Source organism: Mya arenaria, chromosome 17 (genome assembly GCF_026914265.1).
Source record: "Mya arenaria isolate MELC-2E11 chromosome 17, ASM2691426v1".
Taxonomy (NCBI): Eukaryota; Metazoa; Mollusca; class Bivalvia; order Myida; family Myidae; genus Mya; species Mya arenaria.
The window spans coordinates 40,767,026-40,779,260 of NC_069138.1; the positions used below are offsets into that span (position 1 = coordinate 40,767,026).

General features: G+C 36.4%; 2 protein-coding genes across 3 annotated transcripts in view; both read left to right on the forward strand.

Annotated features, from left to right (window-relative positions):
* The first annotated feature begins 3,853 nt into the window (after positions 1-3,853).
* Positions 3,854-6,438, forward strand: LOC128224635 (uncharacterized). 2 transcript variants are annotated; one of them, XM_052934559.1, is made up of 5 exons: positions 3,854-3,945; positions 4,195-4,348; positions 4,920-5,043; positions 5,322-5,487; positions 6,025-6,438. In XM_052934559.1, exons 2-5 carry the CDS (start codon positions 4,206-4,208, stop codon positions 6,114-6,116), a joined length of 525 nt encoding a protein of 174 aa, XP_052790519.1. In that variant the 5' UTR covers positions 3,854-3,945; positions 4,195-4,205; the 3' UTR covers positions 6,117-6,438. The 2 variants fall into 2 exon arrangements, with proteins under 2 accessions (XP_052790519.1, XP_052790520.1); XM_052934560.1 differs by having other exon boundaries at positions 3,884-3,945; positions 4,198-4,348.
* Positions 6,439-8,304: 1,866 nt separating this feature from the next.
* LOC128223984 (ecotropic viral integration site 5 ortholog-like) overlaps positions 8,305-12,235 on the forward strand; it is a 47,687-nt gene continuing 43,756 nt past the window's right edge. The window contains exon 1 of the mRNA XM_052933543.1: positions 8,305-8,390. The gene's annotated coding sequence lies outside the window, so the exon portion shown is untranslated. The remainder of the gene's footprint in view (positions 8,391-12,235) is intronic.

A 12,235-nucleotide genomic window follows, 5' to 3' on the forward strand; every position in this document is an offset into this window, starting at 1 on the left:
TAATCTGCTTAATATATGATTGGTGGTCCGAGTCCTTCTGAATTCGCCCAGCACTCCTATTGGCGGAGGCATGGGCGTTAACACTAATATCTATCACAGGGTTATTTTCTAATCGTGCCGACAAGATCTCAGTATCAAAGTCGCAAATGGCAATGTTTCACCCTTCGCCCGTCTCTTCATCATATGTGGATGTTTTTTTGAACGGAATTCGTCCTACAATATGTTATGGGTATCTTTTGTACAGTAGTCCCTTTTCAACCATAACTGAACCACCACATCCAGGGGTAAGTGTATCCGGGATTTGACATTGGAGGGGCGCAACATTGAATGTGCACCCCTCCCCCGGAATTTCTTAACGAGGAATGGGCAATAGAGACATCCATAGATAAACTTTAGCACATTGTGGTACATAATTCTATTTAAAAATGCATATATACATTCTCTTCCGTAAAGACATTTCAAGGTCACAGTTGAGCGGGTTTCGGCTGATGTGTAACGCCCCTCCCCAATAACTTTTCCTGGAAGTTGGTACCTTCAGTATGTCGAACACATCTGTTACAGTTGTTTTCCCAGAATGCGTGTCACAAGTTTGAGGCGAGGCAAAATATGCAACGGCACTGCGGACCACTTTGTTACTAAATTTTGTAATTAAAATACACGATACCCTTACAAAACAATTCATGAACATATTTGTGCGTAACCAAGACCTATGACATTATATAGATTTGAGTTTACAGTTTTTTGGAGCATAGTGCACACACAGTACGCAACCCTGGCTAGAGCAACCCTGGTTCTTTAACGTGCACCAGTGTATAGCACTGTCACACGGGCCCCCATCTATAAACGTTCCTCCGGGGAGGCGATTAGTATGTATGTAATGGTGCTGGGGGGGGGGGGGGGTCGAGCCTGCTACCTCTGGATTGGCAATCAAGACCTTACCACTGGCAAGACCACAGATCCGCCACTATAATTGCGCTTGCGTCTAAGGCTTCTATATATACGATGACACCCAAGGCTTGTCTAATGACAACTATTTTGGTTGGGAGAATGCCACGATGGTGTTAATTAATATTGTCAGTGTTTGTATATGCATGTATTATTATTTGCATTAGTGAAAGAATTCCAATCGTCAGCATCATAGAGTACTCGATCGTAATTCGTCGTAATTATGCACCAGTCAATTGCCAGTAACCCCCCCCCCCCCCCAGGTCCGGGGAATAGCGGGGACGCATTCGGAACTCCTCGGCCATTTTTTTCAAAAACAACCTCGGATGTATTTGGACGGTTTACATACTCAAAAAGAGGTACGTTTAAGTCCGCTGCAAGTAGATCGCGTAGTAATTTTATTTAGCAGTTAAACTTTATGTCTTAACTCTCGGGAATCTTATTTATGTTTGCAATAATACACTTCACTGGTAATCAATTTAAACTTAGATCAATAAATACAACTCTAAAACACTAAATTTAATTAACGATATAATTCAAACAAATACGAACTACTTCAACTGATGTACCGGCATACATCCGAGGTTGTTTTTGAAAAAAATGGCCGAGGAGTTCCGAATGAGCGGGGACACCGACACCGGGTAAAATCCCCGCCCTGCGGGCACGAACTGATGGACCTGGAAAAATCCCTGCCTAATGCCCCCACACCCCAAGGACCCTATGTAAGGCCCATTCTCCGCTATATTATCACTGTGTGGGAAGGGACACCGGATATAGCTCAAAAAGTGATAAGTAAACAGACAATTATGCAGTTGTTTTAATTTACCAGAGGTAAGATCTTGATGTGTTAACGCATATCTACCGTTTCCACAAATGAAGCAAGTGTTTGAACTAATAGCTGAATGCTAAATTTGGCCTATGGTATACTTTAAAGTGCTTACGATTTAGCAGACCTCGTAAAAGGTTTCTTTAAATATGAGACGATCACCTCTAAACTTACTGAATTTCGACATCGTATTGTTATTTATAGGAAATATATCGAATAAATAAAAAATCTGAATCGAAGGATTTCACAAGAATAAGCTCAACTATGTTTATTGTAAGAAATGGCAATGTAACTTTTAAACTGTTAAAGATATGCCCTTAGAAATATTCACAGTACTGTACTGGGGATAGCCGTATTATGTACTGGGGATAGTTTCAAAGTTGAGAAATGTGTGTCCTGGTGATAACATGTAAAATGAGACAAAAATTCATAGTAACACTGTTAATATACACTATACATGTATATGTCTATTTCGAACTTTCAAATAATCTGCAAAGAGAGAGAGTACAATTTGATAAGAAATTATTGAGCAAACTGTAGTTAACAATGAGTTTGATCCGTGCTCTCCTAAATGAACGTATATATGCAAGCTGCGTAAATATCAGGGTTGGTCACAATACATTCTTTCTCACTGAAGTGAACGAGCAGAGACCATTATTTTGTTCTAAGTAATACCAACATCTACCCAGGCTTAGAACAAAGCTTTACGTGTTCCAAATTTGATCACAATATCCCTACTGGTGACTTTCTGTTTGCAAAGACGTACCTACTTGATTTACAAAGCAATATTATATATATGAATAGCAAACACCACATAAATTTTACGGCCACATCTTTTGTGTTTCTCAATAAATCAGATTACCGGCGTATTTCAAATATTTAGATATAGATGCTTGTGAAAAAACACATCATGGTTGACTAATATGTATCAATGAAACAGTTTTAAGTGCATACAGATACAAAGAACTACAACATGTTTTGCTCTCATCCCTCGATATGGACAACATCGAACAATTTACCTCGAGCTCGCGTATAGATAAATAGCCGTTATCATTATCACAGTCTCGCTTTTCTAAATACATCGTTACTATCCTCAGTCCACTTAATAGCTATCCCCTGTGCAGTTATTTATTTGCTTCATCTATCCCCAGTACACTGCCAGGGCATCAAAAGGTATGAATATCTCCGTAACAACAAAAGATATCATATTGATATTTTACACATTACTAGATTATGTAATTAAAATGAAATCGCTCGATTCAGTTTTTATTCTTACTTTCAATTTGTTGATTTATGTTTGAAATTATATCACATAAATGAACATTTGTGAGCGATCATGCAACTTTCGGCGAGAATTGGACTATTATACAAAAGAGGAGACACATTTCTATCATAGTCGTATATTGCACAGTATCAAGTAATTCAAAACTCGTCGATGTTGTTAAATATATCACCATAAAATGCAAAAAAATGATAGAAAACTGTCAATGTGTCAAAACCAAACGCTTATCGATTGATCATTTTTTGAGCTATATCCGGTGTCCGTTCCCACACAGTAATTATGCGCGAAGACAAAACCACCGCATTCACCCGGCACTGCGGGGCCCGACCTGGAAGGTAAAAACACGGCCCATTTCCCCGGTATAAACCCCGAACCTTAGTGTAGTGCATTGCCCGTATCGCATTATACCATGTTTCCCTTGAAGAAAGGTGACTTGCACGTAGTGCACTTTAAAGATAGGATGATGGCCAATGTACTGTTTCTACGTTTGAATTTGACATATACATGTTATATGTTCTTTCCATATTTCTTAATTAAAGCTGCACTCTCACAGATTTACTATTGTTACAACTTTTTTTTTTATTTTTTGTCTAAGATTCTGTATTATTTAGGTTGTTTATTACTTATCAAAATATGCGCGATTTTGTTCATGTGTTAACATGTAACTGGGACCAAAAACAAATCCTACTCCTTGCATGTATGTACGACATAACTATGACATTATATACGGTATGTGTTCGCAATGGAGCATAATAAAGATACTACTACTACTTCCACACTAGGCCTACTATTTCCTGCGTGGACAAACGTACCAGAACACCGACCCAGATTGTAACTCCCCTCAAGCACATCAGCTACATGTAGGTCAACTTACAGTTCGCCGATTAAACAGGTAAACATTACTCCTCTTTTCTCCTTCTGACAATTATATCATGACGTGACATCATGTATATAGACATCAAATTACTTTAAAGTTAACCTGTTGCAATCGGAGCATCAATAAGCTATTTTACTGATATGGCTCATTTAGTTATGTGTTGCACAAACGAGACATGTTATTGTAAGCAAACCAAGTACATGTTGTACATGCACTGAGTTACTCATTAGTTAGCATCTTTACTGTTTTGACACAAACATTCAGCAGCAGTAACCATGACAACAGACGGTGAAGGTGTTGCCATGGAGATAGAGCGGATAAAGAAGCAGCTGGACCTTGGCCCCCACCCCTCGGGGTACGGGGCGTTCCGGGAGATGTTCAAGGGGGACAGACAGGTCATCTTTACCGCCAAAACAAGGTACAGTGTAGTATTCACTTCAATTCAATTTGATTTTCTTTTTTGCTCGAATTCACGTTTTAAACTGTGTTCATTCTTATATTAAACATTGGTTATTTGGCCATGTTTGTTTTAAAATATTTAACATAACCGCTTCGACCGATATCGACTGTTGCGGTATCGTTAACAACTTTCGCCAATTCGGCCGGGCCTACCGCGACACTCGCCGGGAAGCGCCGCGGTGAGAGGCCAAGGTAAGCTAGAGGAGCTCTATAGCAGGGAAGGCTGACAAAGCATGGCCCGGTAGGCAGGCTGGATCAACAAAAACAAAACGATCACCAGCTCACACGCAAATATATGTTGTTGCCACGACCTGCTATCTCATTCCTACGTCCCATCTCTATGCCAATGTATGACTTCAAATTTAAGTATGTCGATCGGTTAAACCGCATGGGACTATTTTATATAGCACCAACGTTTGAGACATTCGACAGAGTTTTGATAGTGTATCACGTTACGAAATTAAACCAAATGTATATGAATGAAGTTGTTGTTTTTGCATACATTATGTGTACGTGTGCATTTATTTCAGTCACAGCGGTTCACGGTCCACAGGAACCAGTATCTACTTCCTGTTACAGAGGCCCAACAGTGTTCAATGGCACAAGCATCTCTCAGACGAGGGTTTCTACTGGCACGCTGGCGGGAAAGTTATAGTAATTTACCTGGATTGTTTTTACACGTATTTAGTTTTCAAAAACAGTTGACATGACTTACTCTCTAGTATTTTTGCTAGGAACAAATACAGTCATATACTAATTACTGTATCCCCTAACATATAAGTTAAGGCGTTCAAGGGCGTCAAGTTAGGGATCAGTCTCTTTACATTTTTATGACAGGTGGTAACTTGGAGGATTTTATTTTATCAAACCGTGGTTGCCGAGATGTCTCGAACATTCTTAAGAAATGAGGCCAAATTCAAATGAATTTTCAGATACATCTACTATCTGACAGCGGGGAGCTGACGACAACGACGCTGGGTGACGTCACACGTAACGAGGACTGCGCATGCCAGGCGGTGGTTCCCCATGACACGTGGTACAGTGCCGAACTGGCCCCTGACGCTCAATATTCCCTCTACAGCGCCGTCGTCATACCTGGTAAGACCTTGCTGTTAATATCCGAGTTTGTGTCTGGCTTGATACTGCCCATGTTGGTATGTTGAACTTGGTTAGAGGAATGAGAAAATAACTTCATATCTTCGCTTAGTCAGTGTACTGTATCTAAGAATTTTATCTTAAATGACCCTGTTTGGTTTTGTGATCGCACTTGAATACATGTGGGTTATAATTTGTGTATGAAAAAATAAATGCAAATATTTTTAGGGAGCGAGAGTCAATCCGAGCCAAGTATTTCGTGCACTGTATATTTTGACTATAAGCGTGCGCAACTTAGTCGGTTCATGGAATGGGCCGTGACGGCATATACAGTTTCAACATTTGCCGTCGCAGGGCTTAAATTTTGAACTTAAAGCTCTTCTTGGTGGTTAAAATGATCTATAACCAATTCTGATATATATAGTGCATAAAATACTTGGCTCTGATTGAATTGATGAACTGTGGTGAATGAGCATAACCTTTATGTACGTGGTGTAATTAGCTAATTTCTAATTCCAAATGTAACCACTTTCCCTGCAGGTTTCGAGTACGAGGACTGGATCCAGGGGAAACGCGAGGAAATGGTGAAACAATTTCCTCAACACGAGGAACTCATTACAAGGCTGACATAGATTGTCTGAATACCTCTATAATTGTATGCAATACTTATGGTGCTCTTGTTGTTGTTTTTGAAATAATCTGAAATCGTAGACTTACTTGTTTCAGTCAGCCATTATTTCTTGTAAATGTTAACGTTTTCTAAACATCAATACATTTAAGCTTGAACTTTTAATTGATTTATTAATACACGTAAATACTGTTTTCAATGATTTACGCTCAGTCTTTCGTTGAAATCCATGACTTACATTGATATACGTATATCATACAATTCACGTGAATCATTTTCATTGCATTTGTTTAATTTGTTATTGTCAAATAAAACTAAATCTGTATTGTCAGCTTTTTGAATTTACCCTTCATTACTGCTTAAGTTAAATAATGCATCATGTGATTTACTTGTATAGACAGACCTATACTTCGATCGATTAATATATCCACATGTGGAAATATGTGCAATATATTTATAAGGAAATACCCATGGGGGACAAATCGAATCCATGGTCAACCTCTACCACCATGAAGTGTCCATACATTGTGATATAAAAGCATATACGAAGCTTCAAAGGCACGTACATTACCATCCTCGGCACCCCAGTGTATCATAACCTAAAGGCTACGATACACTGGGGTGCCGAGGATGGAAGTTTGGGGCTTTAGTAAGTCCAATAAATTTAAACTGTAAAACTTAACTTGGTATTAGACAGTCCGCTAGCAACGTTACTGTATACGGAGTGTTAGGGCGTTTTCCACTGTATGTAAATAGATACATTACAACAATTAAGCTTTGGGCTAAGTTGTATCAAACAAACATCAATTTAATGCTATTATATCGAATAACCATTTTGGTGGTGAAAATAATAAACCATACCGGTTTGCTATCGTTCAGCAAGTGTTAGCTAGGTGTGGATTTTTAGAAGTTTGTGAAGAAGTTGCTAATGTGGATGCTGATGTTTTTATTCCATTGTTTTAACAAAGAGTAATTGATGATATTTTTGCAAACAAATACACGAAGGGATGAAGGACAATGGCGGAGTGATTTTTTTATATGCACACGTGAAAAGTTCACTTGATATTGGACTGTACTTAAAATATGATTTTAAGACACTTTAGAGTTGCCCTTGCAAAAGTATGAGTGTCTGCGCATAGTCTTAGAGTCCATACAGGAAGGTGTCGGCAAAATGAAATAGAAAGACTTGCGTGTATGCCAGATTTGTACTGTAAAAGATATTGAAGATGAAATTTTATATTTATATGTCATGCTTACCAACAAATAAGAGAGTAATATAGAAGCATTAATGCAGACAACATAGTATGTTTATATTGAAGTTACTGTCATCAGAAAATAAATCTGAAATATTTATGTAAAAGCATATACGAAGCTTCATAGGCACGTACATTACATGTAATGCAGTGAGATATTTTATCTAAGATTTATATCACTATTTTATTATATTACTACTTATCATGTTTTGAACTAAAGACTCTTTAGAACTATATTATTTGTTAACTGAACATGCATTATATCCTTTAACTTGTGAAACGGGTTAAACGTTTATTTTACATATAAGATATATTCAAACTACGTGCTATTACCTTATATCTTGTCGTTTGGTTTGTTTAATTGCATTTATCTTTCACAAGAAACTATGTAGTTTACGTGAATAAATCAACTGTTTTGTTCTGCTCTGTTTTGTTCTGTTTTATAAAGATAAAAACACACAAGTTCGCACATGCCAGTTTTGAACTATCATTTTAAATACAAGCAGAGCATTCGTATGTACAGGTTGAAGTCGGGTTCACATCAAATCTATCAGACGTGTGCATACAATGAAAAGACGTCTTACTCTCAGTTAATCATTGCTTACTTTCAAATATCTTTTTGTGTATAATCACCTCTGACACCAGTTACATTCAACGTTTCTGGGAGTAGGATATTTGTACCAGACTGTACTGTACAACAATATATAAACGAGTAACTCCATGAAATATTTAATGAACATTATTAAGCCTTGAACATTAACAAATCAATGATAATGTAAAGATTTTTTTGGTAAAAAATGACGCCGGTAATAAAGGAAGGAATAGTTTAATTTGCTACCATAAATGACATTGTAAATTAGAATGAAAGGGAAATAACCGCTGTAAGGTGTTTGATTTTAGTGACATCAAACCACATTGCGTTTTTCACAATATTATTTAGTTTCAATAAGTTTTCCGAGGAGGGCGTACGGCAAACTCGTTGATTAAATACTTTTTACTGGCATCAAAGACTTTTAATTCGAAAGGTTTGAACGTTTTTAATGTTTTATATTTATATTGTATGATATTTTATTCTTTAAAAATAAAAAAACGATCAATTTAACAACAAACAATTTCTATCAAAAAGTTGCGAAGAAAATTTTGACAGCTATCAAACAAACTCTTGAAACTGATGACAACAGTCAAAAATATGTAAAGGGAAACATTTCATCAACATAGCTTTTGATATCAGAGTATTTAATTGTGTTTTCCCCACAAATTATGCCTGTTGGTCACTGTAATTGATTAAAAAACAGAAAGACAACAATATTAAAATTCAAAAGTTTCCATATTCAGGAAATTCCAGTAAATTTTTGTGGATTCTGGTACAATTTTGTGACATTTTGTGGCATAGTGTATTAATTATACCATCACAACCATGAACATCTTAACCACCACTTTCTATGCCTGTAAAATGAAGTGAAGAAGCATATCATGCCCTTAGTCATTCTAAAATGCCGTCCAGGCTCTTTTTTTTTAATGATGGTTAGCCTAACAAGAGTTTGAGCCTTGTATCTTTTGACATGCAGTCAAACTGCAACACTTTGGGGAATCTCAACAACAAGACTCCTCTCTTTTACCTTTTCTTGGTACAGCACCAAAATCCCCCAAACCTTGATGTACTCACCTGTTTAAGTTCCGTTACAACCCATTACATTCAGGGACTACTAAATTAATTACGACACCATTAATGCACCAGTCATTTGTAACCACGGCCCCCCAGGTCTGAGGGTATAACCGGCATAGCCGGGAAATGGGCCTTGTTTTTACCTTTCAGGTGGCCCTGCAGTGCCGGGTGAATGCGGTGGTTTTGTCTTCGCTCAAAATATAGCGGGAAATGGGCCTTACCTAGGGTCCCTGGGGTGCGGGGCATTTGGTGGGGATTTTACCATCTGTTCGTTTCCGCAGGGCGGGGATTTTAGCCGGGGTTGGCTGGACCGAAAGTCAAAGTCCAGCTATTCCCCTGACCTTGGGGGGGGGGGGGGGCTTGGTAACAAAAGACTGGTGCATTAAGAGAGAGTAAACCCAATTGGGGGTCTGAACCCTTTATTTTCCGAACCGCATAAAAAGTCAGAAATGTATTGTCCTAAGAAAACACCTTTTTCTTTACGATATGACTAAAATACAAAAATAGGCCAAAACTATCCATATATTTATTTTATTTTCTCGAAAATAACTTTATTTTTGTCAAAAAGGTTATTTTTGCGAAAACAACTCTATTTTCTAAAACTAACCCTACTATTATAATTATATCAATTTTTTTATCAAAATCTTATTTTTGCGAAAATAACTTTATTTTTATCAAAAACTAACTATGAATTTGTCAAAAATGTTATTTTCTGCAAAATTAACCATATTTTCAGATTTTTATCAAAATCTTATTATCAATCATCAAAAATAACCTTATTTTCGTATTTTGGTAAAAAATCCTATTTTCGCGAAAATAGCTTATAATTTTCGTATTTTAGTCATACCCTTTCTTTACTATTTTAGCGTGAGATTTAGAAATGAGGCTGTTATTTGTGATGATAAGGGTCAACACAGGTCTATGTACACACCCATGTTGTATAGATTAAGATTTAATTTTTGCATTGACCATTTATAAGTCAGTGAATTTTGGTAACATTTCAATAGTGTGCTCTTATACAAAGGAGAAGTTGTTTTCTTAAAAGTGTTGTCCAAAATAAAAGCTAAAATCAATAATTGGAATTTCCCAGGGAAGTTCTCCAGATTCAGGCCTTTTACATTGGGATCTTGAGGAAAAGATTTTACTATTTCAAAATAAGATGATCCCATTTTCATTATCAAGATTAAGAATGACCTGAGGGGCGATGAATTAATGAAAAAAATCTTGATGTCGACTTTCAATTAAAATGTATTTCCCATGAAATAAATCTGCTTGAAAAATTCTCAGTGTTCCATTCCTAACTAATCAACAAAAGTCAGCTGAAAGAAGTGAAGGAGTAATTAAAAAGTTGTTGGGGGATATTACTGTATATGATGCTGCTGTTTAATTGAGGGAGGATTAAGTGTGCACACTGATGATTGTTGAATAACCCCCAACAGGCCTACCATTTGAAATGGAATACAACATTAACTTTCATTAAGTTTGAATATTAGTTTATGACATTGACATAATCCAGCGCTTGATGCAAATTTTCTGTGATTGCACTTGTTGCTTCATGATTCAAGGATTTAAATGCAAAAGAGTGAAGTATTGTAAGGGACTTAGGGAAGACCTCTTCTTTTATAGTTCTGTACAAATCTTATCTTAGTGAATTTATAAGCTTCTCAATAGGTATTATGATACTAGATGTAAACCACAGTTTGTATTGCTTTTAAATATTGTATTTTAAGACTGTTTGATTTTTGAGTTCAATACTACTTAATGTCCCTGAGCTTCAGGTGAAATGGTTTTATACTTTGTTTTGTACTAGTTACTCCTTTTTTGTGAAAATCCCTCTGAAGGGCAGATATATTGCACTGACATGATTATTCTCATACCAGTATCCTTTGTATTTTACCACAATGAAGCCACTGTCATATAGCATTTCCCTACAGACTCGCCAAAATCTCCACCAACCTCCGAAGTGTTAAAGCCTGTCTCTGGTCGTCATATTTGTGAATTTTTTATTTCATTACAGAATAAAGGGGTAATTAAGGAAGTTAAGGAACAACCTACCTACGGAATACGCACCTGAAAAATAGAAACTCGAAACAAACTATTTTTCATGTTCTCTTAACTTACTCTTTATAATATTTTCCTTGCCAAAAATATAGTTAGGTGTTCATCATTTACATGTAACTATTTTGTATCATCTGCAGTTTGCCCCTCTTTGCATTTTGAAAACGGCAGCCATCTCGTTAGCTTTGAACATTTGAGGCATGATCATCAAGAAGGTATCCAACCCAAAAATATGTGATTTTTGGATGCCTGGTGCCCAATATTATTTTGATAACATTTGAAATGGTTTTGGTTACAGAATAAGAAAATGAAAAGCATCTACTACAAATAATATAACAAGGAAGATTTTGGCCTTCAAAGATTGCAAAATATGACATCTATTTCCAATTTCAGTTGAAATATAGTATATAAATAGTAATAACTTAATGTATATTGTAATTTTGGTTATTTATTTACATTAACATATTTATACTCGGCAAGCAACTTCCTTTTGAATAATACCAACATTGTATGGGGTCATGAGGCTTCAAAATTTAACAGGTTAACAGAGATATCGGAGAAGAAGCTTATATTTGTGGGTCCGATTCCTTAAAATTTCTATCAGTGAACTACATGTAGCTTATGAGTGGGTCATATACCTTAAAACAAGCAAGTAGAATTACTAGGTAATACAATACATTAAGCTGGGGATGAAAGGCATGTTACAAAGACTATTAAAAAAGTAGACCATTAATTAATTAAATTAATGGCTAATTAATCAATGTGTAAGGGGGATGGTTAATTAAGATGACTTGACAAGTTATAATCATGTTACATACTTGCTTCTCCCATTGAATAGTTGAAATACACACATAACATGTAAGTACAACACGTCTCGTACCTCGAGGGGATATGATTCACTTGAGATTGCGAAGTTGCTGACATATTGATATGGTCAACCTTACTGCTTTTATACCAAGTCGCAATGTCGTCTGTGGTCAACAGTTACAGTTTTCCCACATTCGCTCACTATTCTGACACTTTTGAATGTGTTTCATGAGAATTATCTTGTTTTATGACATCCCCTTGCAAGAATATTCTGTGTTTGAAGGTTCAAATGTAAGTGTATTGGAAAATGTTGTTTTCCTTCATTTTTTGCATCATTTT